This window comes from Leucoraja erinacea, chromosome 1 (assembly GCF_028641065.1).
Source record: "Leucoraja erinacea ecotype New England chromosome 1, Leri_hhj_1, whole genome shotgun sequence".
Lineage (NCBI taxonomy): Eukaryota > Metazoa > Chordata > Chondrichthyes > Rajiformes > Rajidae > Leucoraja > Leucoraja erinaceus.
The window spans coordinates 69,898,269-69,925,028 of record NC_073377.1 but is presented as its reverse complement, the minus strand read 5'-3'; the positions used below and the strand labels follow the sequence as shown (position 1 = coordinate 69,925,028).

The 26,760-nt window shown below is 43.6% G+C and overlaps 1 protein-coding gene across 1 annotated transcript; it reads left to right on the top strand.

Annotated features, from left to right (window-relative positions):
- Nucleotides 1–919: 919 nt before the first annotated feature.
- On the top strand, nt 920–26,478 carry gnpda2 (glucosamine-6-phosphate deaminase 2). Its single transcript, XM_055636823.1, has 7 exons — nt 920–1,033; nt 10,069–10,210; nt 11,887–11,988; nt 20,430–20,612; nt 23,309–23,493; nt 23,826–24,000; nt 24,749–26,478. The coding sequence occupies exons 2-7, from the start codon at nt 10,087–10,089 to the stop codon at nt 24,811–24,813; spliced, it is 834 nt and encodes a 277-aa protein (XP_055492798.1). The 5' UTR covers nt 920–1,033; nt 10,069–10,086; the 3' UTR covers nt 24,814–26,478.
- The last annotated feature ends 282 nt before the right edge of the window (nt 26,479–26,760 follow it).

The following is a 26,760-nucleotide window of genomic DNA, read 5'->3' as shown; positions in this document are numbered from 1 at the left end:
GTGGGTTTTTACATACAAAAATAAAATGCTTCTGAAGCAAATTTTACAGCCAGATTTATCACTTCTGAGACTTTTTAGATACCAAAGGAATCAAGAAAAAACACAAATAATGCCTTACTGTTGATGAAATGCGGTGAGCAAACGCGATATTTCCCAATATTTTCAATTTTGATATCTTATATTTCAATGTTTGCCAAGCACTTTAGCTGTTGCTGTCCCTTCAGCTCTCGCTTCTCTTTACCTTCATTTCGCTTCACTTTTGGAATTCTGAAGTTGGGTACATGTCTCTCACGCTTACCCCGATTTCCAAAAATTTTTACAGCGCAAAAATTCAACATTTTGGTGGTTTTTAATAGGTGGTGGAAAGTACGCGTTTCGTGCATTAACCGGAAGCTGCGATGTCCTCCAGATGGATTGAGCGGCTCCGTGCGTCAAGCCTTATGACCCAGTGACCTTACGTGCAACCCCCCTATCTAAGAATCCAAAAACTGTAACACAGAGGTTGAGGAACAGCTTCTTCCCAAAACCGTCGGGCTATTGAACACTACCAACTCGAACTAAACTCTGAAGAGTTTCATTAGGGAGTTTGTTTTTGTTTTGCACTACTTTAGGTCTTCTTATTTATTGAACTTCCTTTTTTGATGATTCATTATATTATCTGTTGAGTATTGTATTTGCAAGCCTGTCATGCTGCTGCTGTTGGTAAGAATCTAATTGTTCCGTTTCGGGACATGTGACAATACAATGCTCCTAACCAAAGATAACTCCTCGAGTATCTCTGCTCCTAACCCAATGTTCAATGACCACCAGCAGCAAAGGTCCTATAGCGGAGCCTGTAGAATCTTTCATCAGCAGCCAAGCCGAATTCAAACCAAAGATTCTAGAGCGTTGTTTCAAACCGCCCGCGTTCAGCGACCGGAGGTGACGTGACCCCGGGTCCGCGCTCCTCGTCGGTGGGAGGTCACGTGACTCGCGACGTCCCGTGATTCAGGTGCGGCCGCGGGTGGACGGAGACAGACAGACGGACAGACAGGTGCGTCAGCGGGGGAGAGGGACACACACACACACACACACACACACACACGGGGAGAGAGGGACACACACACACACACACACACACGGGGGAGAGGGACACACACACACACACACACAGAGGGAAAGAGAGACACAGACACACACACAGAGACATGCAGACACACACACACACACACACACAGAGAAAGGGGAGAGACACACACACACACACACACACACACACAGAGTGAGAGAGGGGGGACCGAGCACACACACACACAGGGCGAGAGGGACACACACACACACACACAGAGGGACACACACACACACACACACACACACAGGGAGAGGGAGAGGACACACACACACACACACACACAGGGGAGAGGGACACACACACACACACACAGTGGGGGAGAGGGACACACACACACACACACACACAGGGGGAGGGACACACACACACACACACACACACACACACACACACACACACACACACACACACACACACACACACACACACACACGCACACGCACACGGGGGACACACACACACACACACACATACAGGGGTACAAGGACTCACACACGGACACAGAGGGAAATGGGACCCACACACACACACATTTCCACACACATACACCCCCACACGGGATAGAGGGAGATGGGACACACACACACGGGGGAGAGGGACACACACACACGGGGGAGAGGGACACACACACACACAGGGGAGAGGGACACACACACACACACACACAGGGGAGAGGGACACACACACACACACAGGGGGAGAGGGGACACACACACACACGGGGGAGGGAGAGAGGGGCCAGGGTTAGTTAGAAAGAAGGAAGGAGAAGCGGCGACACCGTCACCACTAAATATCACAGAGGTGCTCCTCTAGTATCTTTGATCACCACCATGTTGGAGGGAGGGTGGGGTGGTGGACAGGGAAGGGAATGGAGGGTAGAGGTGTGGAGAGGAAAGGGGCTGCGGGCTGTAAAAGTGGGAGTCGGGGGCTACAGTGGCTGATCAGGGGTGGGGAAAGGAGGGGGTGGAGGATGGATGGGAACGGGGTGAGGGGAGGTTGGCTGCGGGTGATGTTGTCAGCAGCTGGTGAATGAGACACGGGGGCCATGGGCTATTGTAATGGGGGGCTGCTGTACTGGCCCAAGGTAGGGGAGTTTGTCGGGTCGTGTCCACCCAGATTTGTCACCTTGCGTGGAACAAATTGCCATACTAGGGACAATGAGGTATTCCTGACCCCTTATACGCCCCGCACCCACTCCAAAGAAAGGAGCAAATCTGGGGCTGCCTTTTGCTGTGGTCTGCTGTAATTGTGGCACTCGCAAAGTGTCCGAGACCGGTAAGTACTGTGTGTTGTGAGCAGGTTGCAGAGAAGATTCATTCAGGGTGATGTAGAGAGGCAAGTGAGGAGGGCATGGCAGATGGAATACAATGGACAGGTTACTCCTGGCTAGGTTGTTAGAACCAGGGGCCACGGTCTCAACATAAAGAGTTAGTCATCCAGGTCTGAGATCTGAGAAATCTCTTCACCTAGAGGGTAGGGAATCTGAAAATTTCACTATTGAAGAGGGATATAGAATCTTGATTACCTACCATGTTGAAAACACATTTTTTTGGATATTATTTATCACATTGGGAACCCTCGGACTATCTTTAATTGGATTCTACTGGACTATCTTACACTATACATTATTATGTAACTTTATCCTGTATCAGTACACTGGACAGCTCGATTGTAATTATGTATAGTCTTTCTGCTGACTGGATAGCATGCAACAAAGAGCTTTTCATTATACCTCATTACATGTGACAATAAACTAAAATAAAGGCATGGATTTGGTACCAGAAAGTGGCACTGAACTTAAAATAAACACCATATCCTCCACATTCAAAGATTGGTGCTGAGATGGAAGAATAACCATGATTTTAATGAGGAGCAAAAGTGTTGTAGCCCTTGGAATGTTTCCTGAAGCTGCGGAACCTGAAAGTTTGGCCCAAAAAATCCCTCGGGGTTCTTGCACCTTGTTGCACTTGTTACAGTGTGAGTGTCAAGGATAAGGGTGTAACTTTTACAAAATCTAACAATCGAGTGCACATATTTGTATATTCAAGAGAAAGATCCTGGGGAAAGTGCACATTTTTCCCTGAGGCTAGTTTTCAGAAAACAATTCACTGTTCAATCATTTTTTGGAAATGTATCTGTTCAGTGATTTAGTTAACCACCCAAAATAACATGGGGATGTGGGTGTAATTTGTAATTTGATGTATTTGGTGCATTTAAAGAGTCTTGCCTGATATTTTACAGTTGTTACATAGTGAAGGATAGAGGAAGAAATAAAGTGTGGCAAAATTATATTCCCAGTTCCTCTACATCAAAGCTAAATCAATTATTTTGATCTTCCTAAATGCTTTACTCCATTTTTAAATAATATATTCAAGTGATTAGTTATAGATGTCAAAAAGATGCCCCCAGGTGAAGTGCAAGATACTCGAAAGCTTTGGGATACAATTAATTAAAATTCAGTTTCATAATTATTGCCACCAATAGGGATCAGCCCTAGTTTCTGCAAGCCCCTTATGTAATATATAAACTTACTTCAATAAACTTCCACCTTTAATCACTTGTATGTAATATTGTACCAAATAGTTACACGGAAAAAAGAATTTGGCCAGATTATATTGATGTTAGTATGCTCTCATCAGCATCATCATCATCGGCAGTCACTCGAAACGAGTATGACTGTCCTCTCCTCTCCATAGGGTCGTCTATTTGTGGGTCTTCAGATGTCTGCAGAGGCCGATCCGTGATCCACACACCTTGGTGCAACTGGCGGTGGTTGGTAGTCGTCAAGCCCCCTTCTCTCTCTCCTTACGGTGCTGTCGATTTGTCTCTACGACAGGGCGTAGTTCCATTTTGTGACGTGCAGCTTCTTCCTGCACGGATTTCCTCCAGGAGTGCCTGTCCAGTGCAATGTGCTCCCAGTTGCTTGATGTGACGTGGAATTTCTTCAGACTGTTCTTGATGTTATTCGTGAAGCGTTTCGTTGTCCCGCCTGGGGCTCGCCGACCTTCCTTCAATTGAGAGTACAGGATTTGTTTAGGGAGACGTGTTGGACATGCGGATGACATGGCCAGTCCATCGAAGTCGGTGCTGCATTATTTTGGTGGTGATGCTGGTCATGTTCCCCTCTAAAACGCTGATGTTGGTGCGTTTGTCCTACCAGCTGATCCTCAGAATCTTTCGTAAGGATCTTTGATGGTATTGTTCCAGGGCTCTCAGGTGCCTGCTGTAGATGGTCCATGACTCGGCTCTGTACAACAGGGTGGGGAGGACATCGGCTCTGTAGACCAGCAGTTTTGTTTGATCCTTTAGGTCTCGGTCTTCAAAGACTCTTTTCCTGAATCTGGCATAGGCTTCGCTGGCACAACTGAGGTGATGGTTGTCCTCGTAGTCGATGTCAGCTTTTGAGGAAAGAATGCTGCCAAGGTAGGGGAAGTGGTCAACGTTTTCGAGAGTAGTGTCGGCCACTTTTATAGTGGGATGGGTAGACGGCTGGTTGGGTGGAGGTTGATGTAGGACCTGAGTCTTCTTGATATTTAAGGCTAGGCCCATGGCTCTGTATGCCTTGGCAAAGGCATTCAGGATGCCCTGGAAGGTAGGCAAAAATGCTGAAGAAACTCAGCGGGTGAGGCAGCATCAAACTGAAGAAGAGAGTCTGAAGAAGGGTCTCGACCCGAAACATCACCTATTGAATCTGAAGAAGGGTCTTGACCTGAAACATCACCTATAGCTTCACTCCATAGATGCTGCCTCACCCGCTGAGTTTATCCAGCATTTTTGTCTACCTTCGATTTTTCCAGCATCTGCAGTTCTTTTTTAAACAGGATGCCCTGGATGTCTTCTGCAGAGTGTGCTGCAATGACGCAGTCATCCGGTAACTGAAGCTCCATGATGGCGGTGTTACTGACTTTGCTCTTGGCCTTCAACCTATTAATGTTGAAGAGTCCACCATCAGTTCTGTAGAGGATTGGGATCCCCTGTGGCAGCTCTTCACCGATGAGGTGAAGTATGGCAGCAATGAATACGACAAACAGGGTGGGTGCGATGAAAATTTCCAGTCGATTAGTCAAGCATGATTTCCCTTTCATAAATCCATGTTGACTTAGATTAATCCTTTTACTGCTATCCAAATGCCCCATTATTACCTCTTTAATAATTGACTCCAGCATCTTTCCCCCCACTGAAGACAGGCTAACTGGTCTGTAATTGCCCGTTTTCTCTCTCGCTCCTTTCTTGAAAAGTGGGATAACATTAGCTATCTTCCAATCCACAGGAACTGATCCTGAATCTATTGAAAATTGGAAAATGATCACCAATGCATCCACTATTTCTAGAGCCACTTCCCTGAGGACCCTGGGATGCAGACCATCAGGCCCAGGGGATTTATCATCCTTCAGTCCCATTAGCCTACCCAATACTATTTCTCGCCTAATGAACATTTATTTCAGTTCCTCTACCCCCTTAGATCCTCTGTCCTCCAGTACATCTGGGAGATTGTTTGTGTCTTCCTTAGTGAAGACAGATCCAAAATATCTATTCAACCATATGGTGCAGGAGCTCCAGTCCACCGTCCTTTAAGATCTCAGCTGGGATCCCATCTGGACCGGTGGCCTTATTGTTCTTAAGGCTCTTGATGGCATCTTGAACCTCTGTCATAGTGGGAGGTTCTTCAATGTCATCTCTGATTGGACTCTGGGGGATGCGGTGGGTAATGTCTGGTTCAGTTGTGCTGTCACGGTTGAGGAGTTCCTGGAAGTGCTCTTTTCATCGGGCGTTAATGGACTGATTGTCCTTCAGCAGTTCTTGTCCGTCTTTTGAGCGCAGGGGGATTAAGCCATGTTAGCTTGGACTATAGACGGCCTTAGTAGCGCTGAAAACGCCTCTGGTGTCACCCGAGCCTGCCAGTCTCTGGATTTCCAGAGCCTTATCTGTTGACCAAGAGTTCTTAAGTTCACTCTCCCAGCACTGGACATCTGCCTTGGCACTGGAGTGAGCCGCTCTTTTGGCATTGCAGGTTTCATCATTTTGCCAGGCACAAAAGGCTTTCCTTTTCTTGGAGATGAGCTGTTATATCTCTGTGTCGTTCTCGTCAAACCAGTCCTGGTGTTTTCTGGACTTGCACCCAAGGATGTTTTTACAGGTATCAAGGATGGTGGATTTTTGCCGGCTCCAGTGCCCTTTAATATCTTCAGGATATTCCTGTTGGAGGCTTTCCCTAAGAGAAGCCTGAAACCACTGCTGGGTGGCAGTTTTCTCCAGGCTTTCAAGGTTCAGTCTTGGCCGGATCTGCTTTGTTTGAATCCTCCTCTTCCTCTTGAGTTTGAAGGACTCATGGAGCGGATGAGGCGATGATCTGTCCAACAGTCATCTGCATTGATCATGGCCCTTGTGATGTTCACGTCACGACGGTCCCTTTCTCAGACAATGACATAGTCAATGAGATGCCACTGTTTAGAGTGTGGCTGTCTCCAAGATGCCTTAAGTTTGTTTTTCTGGTGAAAGAGGGTGTTAGTGATGATGAGGTCGTGCTGAGCACATTTGCTGAGAAGCAGAGCTCCATTGGAGTTGATGTTCCCGATGCCTCCTATGGTACCGTTCCAGAGGTGTAGGTCCCGGCTGGCCCTGGCATTGAAGTCTCCTAGGAGAATAATCTTTTCCTCCCTGGGGATTGTAGACAGTGTCTCGTCCAAGCAGGCGTAGAAGGTCTCTTACTTCCTCTTCAGAGTCTAAAGTAGGGGCATAAGCTCTCACAACTGTTGCCATCTGGTTGTTGGCAAGCACCAGACAGATGGTCATGAGATGCTCACTGATTCCCACTGGAAGTTCAGAGAGGTGGCTGATGAGCTGATTCCTGATAGCAAACCCAGCACCATGGATCCTGGGCTCATCAGCAGCTTTTTCTTTCCAGAAGAAAGTGTAGCCACCCTCCTCCTTCAGTAGTCCTTCGTCTGCCCGCCGGGTTTCAGAAAGGGAAGCTATGTCAATCCGGCATCTTCTCAGTTCTCTTGCGATAATCGCAGTTCTCCTCTCTGTTTGCACTATACATCAATGTGCGCACATTCCGTGCTCCATAGTTCATTTCAGGCTATTTTTAGGGCACCTTTTCTAGCCCTTTCCCCAAGTGGGGTGAGCAGAGTGGATCTGAAAGAGGACTGCTCAGTCGTGGGTGCAGCTGCTGAAGGGATCTTCTGCCTCGTTTCAAGAGTCCAGCGACTGAATCTAGCACCCACCGCCTGATGTGCCAGCTCATGACTAGGGGCTTCCAGATCTCACAATCCTGCCCCCGTCGCCACTTGCTGATCGCCATAGGACTTAATCCAGGGTGTTAGGGTGGATTCCCTATATGGAGGACACCTGTGCGTGACTTTGTTTAACGTGGGGAGACTGGTGCACAGACAGCCACCACACGGTTCTTGACAGATCTGGGTCAGGATCCAGTGGCATGAAGTCCAAGACGACCAGAGACCCTTTTCTGCTGCAGCCTTCATCCGCTTTCCCAGCTGTTGTGATGCTCCACTAAAGTGTGCCATCATCCTGCGCCTGTTCCACCGTTGAGGTCTTGGTTGGATTGCTCTTTGTCAGAGACCTCCCCCTCGACCTTACCGCAATTGGTGGCCCTACAGGAGCATAGCTCCAGATGGCATCGCTCTCAGGATCTCAGAACCACACAAGCTTTTCCACCACGACAAGGTGACAATCCATGGAGATTGCTCTATTGTATGATGTACCTTAACTTTGAGTAAAGTTCAATTTTAAGAACATAGTATATTAGTCCCGTTGATAAAGTACCATTCCTTGGAAGGGTCTCGACCTGAAACGTCGCCTATTCCTTCGCTCCAGATGCTGCCTCACCTGCAGAGTTTCTCCAGCATTTTTGTCTACCTTCGATTTTTCCAGCATCTGCAGTTCTTTCTTAAACATTCCTTGTAAATAGATGTTTTCTAGTACTGTACTCCCATGTGGCTGAAGCAATTTAACATCAAATTGAGGACAGTTTCTGCAAACTGGGCTAGTTAATGCAGTTGCTTTGTTATAGTCTGACCTGCTTTTGAATCAATAAACCTTGCCGTTTCCATTCATTAAACGAAGGATACTGATGCTGAGCCAGAACTATTCTAGCTTTTTGTTCATCAGAATTAGTTTCACATTGGAGTAACTTTCAACTGAAAAGCAGATAAATTACAGAGGATGTGAAAATGTTCAAAACACTCAGCAGGTCAGGCAGCATCTATGGAGAGAATTTCTCTCTTCGCAAATGCTAATTGACCTTTTGAGTAGCTTATGCTTTTTCTCTTGTAAGTTGAGATTGAACGTTCAGTCTATATGACAACCACAATTTCAATCTGCCAAGGCATTTTTAAAAAAAGTTATGCAATACCTTTAACTTTTGAAAATTCTTCCGGGTAAATGCAATACAGTTAGAATTGTTGCTCTTCCAGTTTTCGTCTTGGGCAGATTTCAAGGCAACTTGATTGGGCATGGAACTGAATATCTGACTATCGTCTCGCGATTGATTGTGTTTATTGACAATGAGAGACATCGTGTCTTAGATGTATCGCTAAGTTGCGTAACTTTGACTTGTGTAATTTGTGGGCTTACACCCTTAAATTTAGATGAAGGGTTCAAAGTAACACTAGCAAATTTGCAGATGACACAAAGCTGGGTAGCTGTGTGAACTGTGAGGAGGACGCTATGAGAATGCAGGGTGACTTGGACAGGTTGGGTGAGTGGTCAAATGCATGGCAGATGCAGTTTAATGTGGACAAACGTTAGGTTATCCACTTTGGTAGCAGAAACAGGAAGGCAGATTATTATCAGAATGGTGTCAAGGTGGGAAAAGGGGCAGTACAATGGGATCTGGGAGTCCTTGTTCAACAGTCAATGAAAGTAAGCATGCAGGTACAGCAGGCAGTAAAGAAAGCGAATGACATGTTGGCCTTCATAACAAGAGAAGTTGAGTATAGGAGCAAAGAGATCATTCTGCAGTTATACAGGGCCCTAGTGAGACCACACCTGGAGTATTGTGTGCAGTTTTGGTCCCCTAATTTGAGGAAGGACATTCTTGCTATTGAGGGAGTGCAGCGTAGGTTTACAAGGTCAATTCCTGTGATGGCGGAACTGTCATATGCTGAGAGAATGGAGCGGCTGGGCTTGTACACTCTGGAATTTAGAAAGATGAGAGGGGATCTTATTGAAACATATACAATTGTTAAGGGTTTGGATACGCTTTGAGGTAAGAAACATGTTCCCGATGTTGGGGGAGTCCAGAACCAGGGGCCACAGTTTAAGAATATGGGGTAAGCCATTTAGAACGGAGATGCGGAAACACTCTTTCACACAGAGTGGTGAGTCTGTGGAATTCTCTGCCTCAGAGGACGGTGGAGGCCGGTCCTCTGGATACTTTCATGAGAGAGCTAGATAGGGCTCTTAAAGATAGCGGAGTCAGGTGATATGGGGAGAAGGCAGGAAGGGGGTACTGATTGAGGATGATCACCCATGATCACATTGAATGGCGGTGCTGGCTCGAAGGGTCGAATGGCCTTCTCCTGCACCTATTGTCTATTGTCTAAATTTGCACTTGGCTTGTCCAGATGTAAATAACGTAATTCTTAAGTAAAATTTCTGCATTTACACAACATTGAATGGTTAATTAAGAGTTAGTAGATCCAGAGTGTTAATTATTAATAATGTTAAGTATTTTTATGTAAACGTGATTATTTTGTTCGGCAACCTGATATGCATCTGAAAGCCACAGGTAGAAAATAAGTTTTTTTGCTATAGCTTAAAATTCTATTGGCAAAAGTAATTTTTCCCCTCATGCACTTTTTTCACCTTGGGTCAGTAATGTGTAAATTGATACTTGAAATGCAATCTTATCTGCTGAAAAGGTTAGTTTTCATATTGACCTAAGATTGAATTTATTTTGAGATTGAACTAAGATTGACAATCTTTCCCTGCAGTGATTTTTTTTCATTACGATGCGGTTGGTTATTCTTGACAACTATGACAAGGCCAGTGAATGGGCAGCAAGTTACATTTGCAATTCCATTGTTCGATTCAAGCCAGGCCCAGATCGATACTTTACGCTGGGTTTGCCCACAGGTATGTATTTCTTTTGCAACAACCTGAAATTATTTTATGGTTAACTGATAGTTTATGATGAAGTATTAGGACCCAAGTAGTAACTGCTTCCCTTTCTACAAATGCTACCTGATGTGCTGAGTGCTTCTGGCATTTTTTTATAATTACATTCATCTTATCTGAGTTCCTCTTCAACCATTTTGGCTCCTATCAGCTGCTGCCTCAAGATTTATCCACTGTCTCAAGACTTAATTTATCTGCATGTGCTAACTTGTAGTCACTCTTTGTTTCTCCTTTAGGTTGTTGATTAACCCTTAGGTTGTTGATTAAGCCTGCAAGGTCACAAATAGTCTGTTGCAATTTCAGATAGGTCTTGGCAGAGGGTTGTAGCCAATAGGAAGGTTATAGTCCTACAAGCATGGAATTTAATGGGATAAATACCAACTAGAAGGATATGATTGGACTAAAGAAGGTAGTGTGGAAATTGGCAATGTAATGAGATCTAGGGAATTTTAATTAGGAATATTGCTTTCTTGGAAAAGAGATAGTTGAATGGTGATTTACGTAAGGTGCACAAAGTTGAGTTGATGAATATGAAAGACCTATTTAGCTTAATGAAATCAAAAACCAGGGAGCACAGATTTGAGCTATTTTGCAGAGGAAGTAAAGTGGATTGGCAAAATAGTTACTCGGGGTGTAAGAACATTCAACTTGTAAAAATAGTAGCATCACAAATCTTAATTGCGTTCAAGGTACTTGGAAGTATTACAGTTTACAAAAAAGTGTATTTCTCTTGATCATTCTTTTTCACAAGCATCGATGCATTGGTCCAAATGACTAGCCCCGTGTCATAAATTTCTGAAGTAGAATTCTATAATTAGCTAATAGTACAGAAATTAATCATCATATCTAGCAGTGGGCAATGCTGTTCGAATTCTAAAATATGTTTGAACATTGTTTATCTTCATTTTGATATTGCACTTTGTTTCTAAGCTACTATCTACATTTATAATTACAAGTGGTAATTAGTTGGCAGTCACACAAATAGACAACATGAACCAAGTGTCTGATATAGAACCTGTGTTTACCATTTAAGAAGGCAACAATGTTCAAAGGAATTCAGGTTTTGATTATTCCTGCACCCTCCAGATAGAGATAAAAGCCAGCTGTGCGTGTTTGCCTAGTTTTCACTTGAATTATATGAATTAAATAGTTATTTCTCTCTTAAGTTGCACTTAGAATTGAATGCGCTTGCAGTTTATGTTTGTTTAGAGGTACAGTGCAGAAACAGGCTCAATGGCCCACCAAGTCTACACTGATCAGCAATCCCTGCACATTAATACTATCCTACACACACTAGGGACAATTTACACTTATACCAAGCCAATTAACCTTCAAACCTGAACGTCTTTGGCATATGGGAGGAAACCGAAGATCTCGGAGAAAACCCACGCGGTCACATGGAGAACGTACAAACTCTGTGCAGACAACACCAGTAGTCGGGATCGAACCCGGGTCTCAAGCACTGCAAGCGCTGTAAGGTAGCAACTCTACCGCTGTGCTGCCCGATATTTATATCCCCTATATTCTCTAGTTAATTGTAAAGTTGCTATAATAAACCTTTTGGTTATTAGTAATGCATAACAAATGCTAACATGAAGTTTAAATGTAAATTAGGCGTTTAATTATACTTCCAGGGAGCACACCTTCTGGATGTTATGGAAAGTTGATTGAATATTATAAAAAAGGCCATCTCTCGTTTAAATATGTGAAGACATTTAACATGGATGAATATGTTGGTGAGTTGCTTAGATTTAAATTCAACAATGTGAAATGAGTTTGTCAGTATTTCAGCAGAATCAAATATTGAGTTTGAAACTGTTTTCAGTAATTTTTTTTTAGTTTTGTATGTAACATGTACACACAATCAAACCACAATAGAAAGATTGTACGGGAAACCATTAGTCTGAAATTCAATATTCAGTAATTGTTCCAAATTTCATACTACTTCACTGGTCTTCAATGAATGCAGATGCATCATTGTCCACTCTCTCCACTATTGTCCATGGACCCAAAAAGACAAGGATTACTGGTCTTACTCACTACAGGCCTGTCATACTGACGTCTGTAGTAATGCAGACCCTTGAATGACTTGTGCTGGCCCAGCTGAAAAATACCACAAACCCCCTGTCAGACCCTCTGCAGTTTGCATACCGGAAATTGAAAGCTGCTTGTCAACCTAGGCCTGCACTTCATCCTCCAGCACCTAGACCGCCAGGGGACCTATGCAAGGATTTTGTTTGTGGATTTTAGCTCTGCATTCAACACCATTGTGCCAGAGCTACTACACTCCAAACTCAGATTCAGATTCAGATTCAATTTTAATTGTCATTGTCAGTGTACAGTACAGAGACAACGAAATGCATTTAGCATCTCCCTGGAAGAGCGACATAGCAAATGATTTGAATAAATAATAATAAGTGTCCGGGGGGGGGAATGGTGATTGGCAGTCACCGAGGTACGTTGTTGAGTAGAGTGACAGCCGCCGGGAAGAAGCTGTTGCTCGACCTGCTGGTTCGGCAACGGAGAGACCTGTAGCGCCTCCCGGATGGTAGGAGGGTAAACAGTCCATGGTTGGGGTGAGAGCAGTCCTTGGCGATGCTGAGCACCCTCCGCAGACAGCGCTTGTTTTGGACAGACTCAATGGAGGGGAGCGAGGAACTGGTGATGCGTTGGGCAATTTTCACCACCCTCTGCAATGCCTTCTGGTCGGAGACAGCAGTTGCCATACCATACTGTGATGCAGTTGGTAAGGATGCTCTCGATGGTGCAGCGGTAGAAGTTCACCAGGATCTGAGGAGACAGATGGACCTCCTTCAGTCTCCTCAGGAAGAAGAGACGCTGATGAGCCTTCTTGATCAGAGTAGAGGTATTGTGGGTCCAAGAGAGGTCATCGGAGATGTTGACTCCCAGGAACCTGAAGCTAGAAACACGTTTCACCTCCGTCCCGTTAATGTGGATGGGGGTGTGCGTGCTGCCTCTGGACTTCCTGAAGTCTACAATGAGCTCCTTGGTCTTCTTGGAGTTAAGGGCCAGGTTGTTGTCAGCGCACCATGCTGCTAAGTGCTGGACCTCCTCCCTGTAGGCCAGCTCATCGTTGTTGCTGATGAGGCCAATCACCGTTGTATCATCTGCATACTTGAGGATGGTGTTAGTACCATGTACAGGTGTGCCGTCATAGGTGAAGAGGGAGTAGAGGAGGGGGCTCAGCACACAGCCCTGTGGAACGCCAGTGTTCAGGGTGAGGGTTGAAGAGGTGTGCTTGTCTAACCTCACAGACTGGGGTCTGTTGGTTAGAAAGTCCAGTATCCAGTTGCAGAGGGAGGGGTCGATGCCCAGGTTACCGAGTTTGGTGATCAGTTTTGATGGTATAATGGTGTTGAATGCTGAGCTGTAATCGATGAACAGCATTCTTACGTAAGTGTCTCTGTTGTCGAGGTGGGAGAGGGCGGAGTGAAGTGCCGTTGAGATGGCATCCTCCGTACTCCTGTTCTTGCGATCATTGGTTGCCCTCTCCCCTCCCTGATGGATATCTACACCTCCCGCTGCCTTAGCAGGGCAAAGAAGATCATCAAAGACTGCTCCCATCCTGCGTTTGGACTGTTCGACCTGCTGCCCTCTGGAAGGCGCTATAGGTGCATCAAATCCAGGACAAATAGACTCAGAAATAGTTGCTTTCCGAAAATTATAACTACTCTTAATTCAAATTCACACATGCACTGACTTCACAGCCCAACACCCGGACTTCCATCTGTATATATGTATATAGCGACGCAGAATTGTGCACCTATCCCCCCCTCCCACCCGCCCCCCCCCTTCTCCCTTCTGTTTTTGTTTTTCTGTTTCTTGTTTTTTGTACTAAATTATATGTATGCACTGAGTACGAGCAGCTTTCAATTTCACTGTACATGTATAGTGACAATAAATGGCATATCATAGCATATCATATCATAGGCAAACTGATAGGGATCCAGTGTGGGGAGTAGGCAGCTTTTGAGGTGTGCCAGGACCAGCCTCTCGAAGCACTTGGTGATGATGGGGGTAAGTGCAACTGGGCGGAAGTCGTTGAGGCTTGCCGCAGTGGAGTGTTTTGGCACTGGCATGATGGAGGTGGTTTTAAGGCAAGTGGGGACAACTGCTTGGGCAAGTGACAGGTTGAAGATGTCAGTCCAGACGTCTGTCAGCTGCGCAGCACAGGCCCTGAGCACGCGCCCGGGGATGCCGTCAGGGCCAGCAGCCTTACGTGTATTAGTCCTACACAGTGCCACGTATACGTGGCATGAGGATATATGAGGATATGACATGGTCATCACACGCCTCAGCACTGGTGAGTAAGGCAAGGCAGCGCCTTTACCACCTCAGGCAATTGACGAAATTCAGAGTGTCTCCGAGGATCCTCCAGTGCTTCTACGCAAACAAAATCATGAGAGACCTCTTCCACCCCTGCAACGGACTGTTCCAGCCGCTACGGTCAGGCAAACGCCTCCGTTGCCTTGCAGTGAGAACGGAGAGGTTGAGAAGGAGTTTCTTCCCAGAGGCAATTCGGACTGTAAACGCCCATCTCACCAGGGACTAACTCTACAGAACGTTTTTTCCTTCTATTATTTATTATGTAAAAGAATATGTGTGTTATGATTGTGTTTATAATTTGTTTGGTTGTTTTGTTGTTTGTCTTTTGCACAAAAGTCCGCGAGCATTGCCACTTTCATTTCACTGCACATCTCGTATGTGTATGTGACAAATAAACTTGACTTGACTTGACGTCGTAGGGGGTGAGTGTGAGGGGTTGGTGATCGGCAGGTAGAACAGCCTTGATGGCTGTCTAGATTGTCCCTGTCGAAGCGGCCATAGAAGTGATTAAGCTCCTCAAGGAAGGAGGCGTCGCTGGATGAGGGGGTGGTGTTGGAGGGTCTGTAGTCCGTGATGGCCTGGATGCCTTGCCACATGCGTCGGGGGCCGGAGTTGTTGTTGAAGTGCTCCTCAATCCTGAGCTTATGGCAGTGCTTGGCCTTCCTGATGCCCCTCTTCAGGTTAGCCCTGGATGAACTGTAGGCTCGAGCATCGCCTGACCTGAAAGCGGTGTCCCGTGCTTTCAGCAGTAGCCTGACCTCGCTGTTCATCCATGGCTTCTGACTCGGGGATATGGTCACCTGTTTGAGGGAGGTGACACTATTGATGGTGGACTTTATAAAGTCCAGAACAGAGGATGTGTAGGAATCAATGTCCGTGTGGGAGTCAAGGATGGCCTGGGCTGCAAATGCCTTCCAGTCAGTGTTTCCAAAACACTGCTGAAGTGTGAAGTCCGCTTCCTCTGACCAGACTTTAACTGTCCTCACAGTTGGTTTAACCCGTCTAATGAGTGGGGAGTACTTAGGGAGCAGGAACAATGAGACGTGATCAGACTGACCAAGGTGGGGGAGGGGGATGGCTTTGTAAGCTTCAGCCATGTTGGTGTAGACTTTGTCCAGTGTCTTGTCTACTCTAGTGGGGAAGGATACATGTTGGTGGAATTTGGGGAGTACAGTCTTCAGGTTAGAGTGATTGAAGTCACCCGCAACAATGAAGGCTGCCTCGGGGTTGTGCGTCTGTTGATTGCTAATGGCAGTATGCAGCTCTTTCATTGCAAGCTTGGCATTAGCATCAGGAGGGATATAGGCTGCAGTCACAACAGTGGAGGTGAACTCTCTGGGCAGATAGAACGGTCTGCATCTAACCAAGAGGAACTCAAGGTTAGCTGAGCAGTGACTCTCGATGATGGTGGAGTCCGTGCACCATGCTTTGTTTACATAAATGCACAGGCCCCCACCTCTGGTCTTCCCGGAGTCTGATGTCCTGTCCGCTCGGAGTCTGTTGACTGTGCCTGAACCCCTCTGTCAGTGGATCACCAACTTCCTGACAGACAGGAAGCAGCATGTGAGGCTGGGAAAGCACATCTTGGACCCGCAGACCCTCAGCATAGGAGCACCGCAAGGCTGGGTACACTCCCCTCTCCTTTACTCTCTCTACACCTACGACTGCATCTCCACAAACTCCTCTGACAAGCTTCTCAAGTTTGCGGATGACACAACCCTTCTTAAAACCTGATTGGACTGATCCATGATGGGGAGGAATCTACCTTCAGACAGGAAGTGACAAAGCTGGCCTTCGTAATAACCTGGAGCTCAATGCTTAAGACAGTGGAATTAATAGTAGATTAGAAGAGCCCCCCCCCCCCCCCCCCGGCCATCATAGAGTCTGTCCTCAACTGCTCCATCATGGTCTGGTTTGGCTCAACCACCAAGCACGACATCCAGAGGCTGCAGCATATCGTTCGATCAGCTGAGAAGGTTGTTAACTACAACCTTCGCCTTCCATTGATGAACTGTACATTGCAAGGGCCAGGAAGCGAGCGGGTAAGATCATCTCTCTCCCCTCTCACCCTGGCCACAAGCTCTTTGAAGCACTTCCCTCTGGAAGGCAACTCCGATAGAAAAATAAATTAATATTCTGTATTTCAAATTTTCTGTGTTTGGAAATACTATTTATAGGCTGACACTTTTAGCTTCAGCATAAATTTTCAATCCTGGCATTTTTTGGGTTAGTGGCTGAAGTCCTTGAACAGATAAAAGTAATATTTAATAGATGATGAAAAGCATGAATAATGTAGCTGTCCTGGAATAAAGTGAGGATCGTTCTGGGGGTTGGGGGGAGGGAGTGGAACTGGACATGAATGTAAATAGTTACCTTTTCCTCTATGTAATTTGACATTTGTCTGAAATTGTCTATAATTGATCTTTGTCTCATCTCTTCTAATGTTTGTAATCTCCTACCAATGTTTATTGTTGCACAATGGTTTTGGTGTGAAACAAATTCTGGTTAATGCTTTTGAACTTTTCAATTGAATGGGGCCAGTATGAGATTAAAATAAGATTCAGATTAGATTAGTTTATGTTCACATGTGCAGTGTGCAATGAAGCTCCAATTAAACAGGATGCATACAACAATGGTGAACAGGAGCAAATACAAAGTGCAAAGATTGTAGTAATCTAAAGCAAGTGAATATAAAAGTACAATATATGAATAATAGGGGGTGTGAATGAGGCGGTTGATTTAAGCGTTTGATAGCAGTGGGAAAGAAGCTATTCTTCAGTGACATCGGGTTTTTCAGAAGGTAAAAGAAAAAGGGAATGACTGGTGGCAGCAAGCATTTGACAAGGTTCTGCATTGTGGGCTGCTCTGGAAGGTTAATATTTAATTTTTAATCTCATGGGATCCAAGGAGAGAGCTGGATGGATAGAAAATTGGCTTCATGGAAGGAAGTAGAGGGTGATGGTGGAAGTTTGTGTCTTGAACTGGAGGCCTGTAGCTAGTGGTGTGCCTCGGGGTTTGGTACTGGGCTCGTTACTGTTTGTCATCTACATCAATGATTTGAATGAGAATATATACGGCAAGATTAGCAATTTTGCAGATGATACCAAAGTGGGTGGGATTTGCAGATAGTGAAGATGCTTGTAAAAAATTGCAGCAGGATCTTGATCAATTGGCCAGGGGGGCTGAGGAATGGTTGATGGGATTTAATACAGAGAAATGTGAGGTGGTGCATTTTGGGAAGTCTAACATGGGCATGACCTACACATTGAATGGTAGGGTTCTGGGGAGTGTTGTAGAGCAGAGGGATGGTTCCTTGAAGATGGAGTCGCAGGTAGGTCAGGTGGTCAATAAGGCGTTTGGCACATCAGTCAGAGTATTGAGTTTAGAAGTTGGGAGGTTATGTTGTAGTTGTTGAGGCCACATTTAGAGTATTGTGTTCAGTTCTGTTACAGGAAAGATGGTGTCAAGCTGGACAGGGTACAGTGAAGATTAACAAATATGTTCCAGGACAAGAGGGTCTGAGCTATAGGGAGAGGTTGAGCAGGCTATGACTATTCCTGGGAGTGCAATAGGATGAGGGGTGAGCTTATTGAGATGCATAAAATCATGAGAGGAATAGATCGGGTATCTGCACAGTATCTTGCCCAGAGTTGGTGAATCGAGGACATAGATTTAAGGTGAAGGGGAAAAGATTTACTAGGAATCTGAGGGGTTACTATTTCACACAAAGGGTGGTGGGTGGACAAGCCGCCAGAGGAGGGACTATCCCAACAGTCGGTGGGGGCGCTGCGAGATGGCTGCCCTGCCAGCAGCGTGTTAGTCATTTCTACTGTTTAGTTTTTTTAGTATGTCCAAATGTTTGTTTTAATGTCTCTCGGTGTGTCTTGTGTCGGGGTGGTGTGAGGGGGGGGGACCGCTTTTGGTCGCCCTCTCCACAGAGAGGCAATTTTTTTTCCATGTCGTCTCCCTCGCGGCCTAACAACAAGGATTGGTGCGGCCTTTCCAGGAGTCGGGGCCCAGAGCTTCAACAGCGGGCGCAGCGTGAACTTCTCATCGCAGAGCGGGTGAGCCCTCGCCGGGGGTCACCAGAATGGAGTGCTCTGATCGCAGGCCCGCCGACTGTTACATCCTGAAGCCGCGGTCTGCGGAGTCTGGGATCCCTCGTTGGGGACTCCGGAGAAGAGCTGTGCCCGCCGGCCCGCGGCCTGCGATGCTTCTAACCGCGGCGGGGACTTAGATCTTCGACTGCCGGCCTACGGCCTACATCATCTTGAAGCCCTGGTAGGGAAGCACCGATTCGGGACTTACCTTGCCTGTACATCTGGCCGCCCGCAGCGGCGATTGCGGAGGTTTGTGGTCCCGACCATGGGGAAAAATAGAGGAGGTCTGACTGAACTTTGTACCTTCCTCCACAGTGATGAATGCTGTGGTGGATGTTTTTATGTTGCATTTTTATTGTGTATTGTGTGTTCTTTTTTATTGTACCGCTGCTGGCAAGTTCATTTCACTGCACTTGTATGTCACTTTCATTGTGTATGTAACAAATAAATCTGACTATTGACTATTGAACATTAAGAAACAGTTAAGACATGGATAGGATAGGTTTGGAGGGATATGGACCAAATGCAGGCAGGTGGGACTAGTGTATCTGGGATATGTTGGCTGGTTTGGGCAAGTTGGGCCAACGTGCCTATTTCCACTCTATCCCTCTATGACTTTATGGCAGACATCCTTGATAATGTAACACACCATGAAGATGGACTAGATGCAAGGAATTGATAATGGACAGGTGTGTTCACCACTCTCTGCAGGCTTAGGCAGTCAGGCAGAGCAGTTTCTACCCCTGGTTCAGAAGTACCCCATCAGAATACTTTCTATAGTGTATCTGTAGTAGTTTGCCAAAATTCTTGTGCATATACCAAATCTTCTCAAAAGCCTGAAATGTGCTTTCTTGATCACTGCCTCAATGTGAAGGACCAGAACTGATTGCTGTTAATAAGGATGCCATGCAACACAGCTGTTAACCATCTTTACAGCAGGCACAAACCTCATCACAACTCCATTGATGAGTACAGGGCTGCGTTTAATTCCAAACTTCCGTAGGTCAACAGCTAACTCTTTTGTATTGCCTTTGTGAAGGGCTAGGTTGTTTTCTTGATACCATGACACAAGGTTCTCGATCTCTTTCCTGTTTGTGTCTTGTTGTTGATCCAGCTTATAAGTAGTGTTATTGGTGAACTGAAAGATTGAATGAGCTTGTACTTGGCCACACACATGGGTGTACGTAGTTGAGCATAGGGGTGAGCACACGACCCTGAGGAGTATCAGTGTTGAGGATTAGCATTGAGGAAACTTTATTATAACTAATTCTAACCAACTGAGGTCTGCCTGTCAGGAAATCCAAAAGCCAGTTGCAGATAAAGGCTCCCAGCGTTTAAATATCTTCTGTATATTAAAGCTTTAATTCAGTTTCATCAGTTCTGTTAGTTACGGGAAAAAGGGAAAAAAGGGAAAAATTATTTTGGGAATCATCTGTTAGAATTTCAGTTTTTATAAAAACTGACCTACAAAGTTGTAGTTGGAGCATGAATTCTACTCGAACAAATAACATTCTTTCCAATATTGTCTAATTTAGCATCAGCTCTGTACGGTATATTCTGAAGTGTAGGGCTAATGTATAGTAACAAATGGTGCTGAAGAAAGCTTTAGTGACTGAAAGCTTCAGTGCTGTACCTTTGTTATTTAGTTTCAACAGTTTGCTTGCAGTCATTCAGAATTTAACATTGTGATTCATTTTAGGTTTAAAATCTCTTTTTATCTTGCTGTTTAGCACTTCCAAGAGATCATCCAGAAAGTTACCATTCGTATATGTGGAATACTTTTTTTAAACACATTGACATAGATCCAAATAATACTCATATTCTTGACGGTAATGCACCAGATCTGCAGGCAGAGTGTGATGTATTTGAGAAGAAGATTGCTGATGCTGGAGGGATTCAGCTCTTTGTCGGAGGTACATTTTGTGTTCTTTTAAAGTGTAATAATTCTATATGTATGCCACAAAATGTACAAATTAAACTAAAAACATGTTACTGAGAAATAAGGTGCCCAATGCTTTTAAATTGTACTCTAAGGCAGTCAAACCTTTTGGACGCAAGAATGTTGATGTTTTATTCTATAACTAAACTGTAATGCAATGTCATTTCATTGTGCTGCAACATTGTTCAAACATTGTCCGACGCCATTATGTAAAGCTTACATTTTTTTTGGAAATGTGCAATTTACTAAGTTGGCCCTTTTTTTAGGTTATTTTTAAACTTGAGTAGGAATTTAAATGTACTTTACTTGGGAAATGGCTCCATGAATTAGTGATTATATACAAAACACCTCCTCTTTTCTGCCTCAATTGGAAAACCTGCTAATTGGAAATTTGCTGGTAGACAAAAATGCTGGATAAAACAGCGGGTGAGGCAGCATCTATGGAGTGAAGGAATAGGCGACGTTACGGGTCCAGACCCTTCTTCAGAATTGGAAATTTGCTAATGATTTTCAAATTATCATCCAGTAACATTTAGATAAGAGAGAAAACTGGTGTTATGTTTCAAATGATCAAATTTGAACATTTTTTTATGGTAATGGTGAATTGATATTTTCAGTAATTTGTAAAATTAGGCAGCCCAGATTAAACACAGTTTTTCACTTTTTAGTTGGACACTACTTTAGTTGTATATTTATTAATTAATGCCCATTTTAATTTTAGCGTCAGTTTAAACATTGTTAAAGTTTCATCTCGCAGGCAGAAATGTTGTTATCTAAAGTAGTGCATTTTCACCAAGTATTTGTGTGCCAGAATATATCACCCCAAATTGCCTCTCCACGTAGGGTATAAAGTTTAAAGGCATTTTTCCTTATCTATATTACTAAAAGTCTGATCTTTACCGCTTTTGGCTCGCTGTAGCGTGATTTCCGAGAGAACGCCGCCACCCACGGCCGTCATTTTTGGCCACCTCGCTCTGAGCCCCCCTCCCCTTCCGGGACCGGAGGATTTTTCCCATCGATGAAAAATCTGAGATATTAATGTTTTTAAATAATTTGCCATTCTCTCTGCTGCCCCTGCTGGAGGGAGGGGGAGAGACTATAAAACCAGGAAGTGGTGTGCCTCACTCAGTCTCTGCAAGATGGAGGAAGCCAGAGGTTAACATCTCTCTGAGCTCTGAATAACACTGAACACATGTCTACTCAACTGTGAGTGCCCTTAATGTGGTTTGAAAATAAAAATATGGTTGGGTTGAAGTAAAATTGCACTGCTAATGATTGTTTGGGTTGAAGTAAAAATGCATTGCTAATGGCTCTTTGGGTTGAAGTAAAAATGCACTGCTAATGGCTGTTCGGGTTGAAGTAAAAATGCACTGCTAATGCTCTTTGGGTTGAAGTAAAAATGCACTGCTAATGGTTGTTTGGGTTGAAGTAAAAATGCACTGCAAATGGTTGTTTGGGTTGAAGTAAAAATGCACTGCAAATGGTTGTTTGGGTTGAAGTAAAAATGCACTGCAAATGGTATTTTGGCTAAATTTGACAACTTCCAGTTTGCACTATATTGATTTTAGGTAAACCGCTACCACTTATAGCTGTGATTTTTGCCCGTCTTACTCAGTCCCCCTCCGCCGATCAGGTGCAGAGGATTCTTCCCATCAATGAAAAATAAAAGATGAGAATCTCTCTCCTCAAAATCACGCCATGAAGGCCACACCTTTTCCGGTGGAAGGGGGAGGAATTATAAAAACCCGGAAGTGTGGGTGTGGCTCAGTCTCTGTATGATGAGGGAGGGAGAGGTCACAACTCTGTCTGAGCTGTGAATCAACTGAACACACTGAATGTCTACTGAACTGTGAGTGTGGTGTTTTGTGTGGTTTTATGGTAGTTTCACCGTGCTTGAAATGGTATGAAACTGCATTTGAATGTGGTGGCCTTGCACCCTGCATGAAATGGCATGACACTGCATTTGAATGTGGTGTTGTTGCACAATGCATGAAATGGTATGAAACTGTATTTGAATTTGGTGGCTTTGCACCCTCCTTGAATGATATGAAACTGCACTTGAATTTGGTGGCCTTGCACCCTGCTCGAAGAGGTAAGAAACTGCACTTGAATCTTGTGGCCTCGCACCCTGCTTGAAATGGTAGGAAGCTGGATTTGAATTTGGTGGCCTTGCACTCTGCTTGAAATGGAATTTCAAGGAATAGCCGTGAGTCAACTGCCAGCCCACCAGCCGTGAGTGAGCTGCCAGCACATCAGGCTTGAGGGACTGAGCTGCCACTCCCAAGAATCCATTTGGCCCACAATGTCCATACTAGCTCTCTGGAGACCAGTAGTCCCTGCAGCCAACAACACCCATACCAACTCTCCAGAAAGCCCCCCTCCCCACCCCCACTGGCCACCAATATTGGAATTGGTGGAGAGCTGGAATATTGCGTTGGGGGACCAGCCCTCCTGTGTGAACATGGGACCCAACGGGTCCCACTTAGTCTAGTATGTTATAGTTCTAAATGGTAATTAGCTAAAAGTCTACATTTTGTTTAATTATTAAGAATATTATTAATGCATGGAAGGTTTATAACTTTATTTTAGCTAAACATTTTTAAATACATGTGTACGTTGATTTGCTATTCAGGCTGTTGTTTGTAAAATATGTTTACGTTTTCTTACTAGGCATTGGTCCTGATGGACATATCGCTTTCAATGAACCTGGATCCAGCCTAGTGTCAAGAACAAGGGTGAAAACATTAGCAAAAGAAACCATTCTTGCTAATGCCCGATTTTTTGATGGCGATCTGAAAAAAGTGCCTCACATGGCATTAACTGTTGGTGTTGGAACAGTGATGGATGCTAAAGAGGTAATATTTAAATCTGAAAACAATGCAGAATTTTGTGCTTCTTGAAGATCTGGATTGGGGAAGAAAGTGGACAGATGTGATTTGCATCCTATATTTTATGGTAACTAAAAGTTGTCCTTAAGCCACACTTCGATTCGTTCAACGGTATGAATTACCAATGTGGTTTAAGATATGCATATTCAGATATTTATTTGAAAAATAGAAACTAATTTAATTGTTGAAAAATTCAGTCCACATTTATTGTTCAAATCCTATATTTTGCTGTTAATACCAGTTTCTTGATAAAGATGTATAAGATTGAACTAACTTAGTTTTGAAACTTATTTTTATAGGTAATGATTCTCATCACAGGAGCGCACAAAGCATTTGCATTGTACAAGGCAATAGAAGAGGGAGTCAATCATATGTGGACAGTTTCTGCATTCCAGCAACATCCACGTACAACCTTTGTTTGTGATGAAGATGCTACTTTGGAGCTTAAAGTTAAAACTGTGAAATATTTCCAAGGTAGGTAAAATGCTTAAAATACAGGATAAAAAAAAATAACAGCAGGTTGTGATTGAGGCTGGGCATGGGGGAAGTGGGGCCAGGGTTTCATTTTATTTTGGTATTGAGTTTTATAATTAGTGTCTTGTGGATGAGTACTGAAGAAGCGAGTGAACTCCTTCATGATGCTGTTGATAAAACATGAGCATGAGGCTTGACTGCTCAACTTATTCAGTGCAATGATTATTCCAAGTAAACACAATTATTTTTTATGAAACTTCATATAAGCACCACTTTAATGTTTTTCAAATCTAGAAATATGTTGAACCTATTCATGTGACCATTTTTTTGAACAGGGAATTCATTGTGCTGTTCCTATGCAAACTTAAATGTATCATGTTTAAAATGGCCATTTAATTAAAATTGTTTTTTCTCTGTTCTAATATAAACCAAGCCTCAACATAAAATTGTATTGTTTGCGTGATTTTGTTGAATCGTGTAAGTATTGATCAAAACAGCTGTCATAATCTACTCCATTATTAGAATGATTCTTCCTCAATATGATCGCATCATGCTTTCACTAACTTAAAAGGTTTATTTGGTGCTGTGCCATGCAAATTGTTTGATTTGCCCTTTTTCCTGTCAATGGTAGTACTTTGTGTTGCTAGTTATTTTTATAAGGTGACGTGCTTTAATGGAGGATTATGCATTTAATGTATCCTTGTGTGATTTTGGAGTCCTGCCAACTAATGAAACATTTATTTCTTAGGTTTAATGCATGTGCACAATAAACTTGTGGAACCATTGCACAGTATGAAAAGTTACAGCGATTGAAGAAACTAAAATGAGAAAACTTCCCATCATGTTCAGCTGACCAGAACTTGAAAAGGGCATTGCTAAATTGAGTTCTATGCAACTTTTTTATTGACAAACTCATGTTAATTAAGCAAAATGATTGTGCTGGAGTAACTTTGAAATTCCTTTTGCATATTCAGTGTTCTTTTTTCCTGACCTATATATTTTTTTGTACTCTGATCATTAACCATGAATATTTAGTTGTTTATAACGAAGTCTTACAACCAGTGTAGAAGGGGAAAAATAAATGGATCATGGGAATCATCTGCAGGCAGTCTTCAGGTTCCTTCTTCTCTGAACCACTTTCCCCGTATAAGGAGATCCAGCACTCTTGATTTTTTTTAATGTTTGGGAAAATTTACGCTTCAGATTTCCGTAAGTCAGGTAACCCAGGCAACCATTGTACTTGCGAGATAATGGCCATTCCAAAACATAATTTAAATAAACATTCCAAATTGGCGGTGATCTCTCTTACCTCAGCTTGTTTTCTCACATTCAGTAACTTGGGACACATACACATTGAAAGACCATTTTGCTGAAATATTTACTGGAGGTTTTGTTTATTCCAGGTTCCTTGGCATCTTTAGAAATATTCAGTTACTTGCATCTACTACATGAACTTTAGAAGTGATATTATCAAATTTATAACGCGCACCAATTGTTTTGTTTCACAATCTAAGCAACCCAAGGAACAAATGCAGTTTGTTTTTTGTTACTGCCTCCTTCACCTATTACAATGTGGCACACTGCAATTGTTGGAGTATATTGAAATTAATAATGACATGAAAAGTTACAAATTTAAGATTTAGTTAAGTGACTCAACATCTATTTTACAAGCCAGATGAAGAAACTTCGAACTGCAGATGCTGGTTTACAAAAAAGACAGTGCAGGAGTAAATCATCGGATCAGGCAACGGCTCTGGAGAACATGGATAGGTGATGTTTTGGATCGGTTTGAAGAAGGGTCCCAACTTGAAACATCCCTATCCATGTTCTCCAGCGATGCTGCCTGACCCCTTGAGTTACTCCAGCACTTTTTTTTAATTTTACAAGCCAAATGGAAACCATATAACGGTTAATTTCTGTTATAGATTTCCTGTTGCACTTTTAATGCTTTATATTATTTCACTGCTCCATTTGTCTTGACATTGTAATAACCAATTGTTTGCTTTACTTTATATTTGTAGTGCTAGAGTGCAATTAATGGACCATCTTATGTTATTGTAATAATCATGGGAATTAGTGGAAGAAAAACATAAATGTGATTCTATTTCAATCGACTGGAAACATTTCAGAAAATGGCAATGGCATCAGAGTTATTACTAGCTTAAATGTTTACCTGCTAAAGTATTATGTATGGATCATTTCAGAAAACCTAATATAGGATATTTTCGCACACTTGAGCTTTAAATTGAATTTGATAGATGCTTGATTCCCTAAAGATGCATAAATTGTACATAATACAAATGTTTGCTGCACTAAATACTGCTTCATGTTATTGTGGATCTGAATGTTAAACTTTTTGTATTAGCACCTTTCCTCGATGACAAACTTGTGCATTAATATGCAGCATCTTATCTTTATGCCTTAATCTAAATTACCTTAACTGATTTATGTATACTCAATAAAGGCGTTTTAATAACATTTGTATTGTTATTGTACAAATTTCAATTCTTGAGAGAAAAAGACTTGAAAGTGAATGGCATGTCATGAAGACAGTCCGCATTACAGTTGAAGTGCTAGATATTCTAAAAAAATATGAAGTTGGAGTAACTCAGCTGGTCTGACTGCATCTCTGGAGAAAAGGAATAGTTGACGTTTTGTGTCGAGACCTTAAAACCCCTGACTAATGAAGGGAAGTGTGCCTAATGTTGCCTTCACTGTGTACCTGTGCCAGCACTTTTAGGGAACAAGGTGCCTGTATTC

Excerpts from the sequence above, each read along its gene's own strand:
- gnpda2 (XM_055636823.1), top strand. The coding sequence starts at position 10,087 with ATGCGGTTGGTTATTCTTGACAACTATGACAAGGCCAGTGAATGGGCA. Across the intron at positions 20,613-23,308 it reads GATTCAGCTCTTTGTCGGAG|GCATTGGTCCTGATGGACAT; the intron begins GTACATTTTGTG and ends TTTTCTTACTAG. Across the intron at positions 23,494-23,825 it reads CAGTGATGGATGCTAAAGAG|GTAATGATTCTCATCACAGG; the intron begins GTAATATTTAAA and ends TTATTTTTATAG.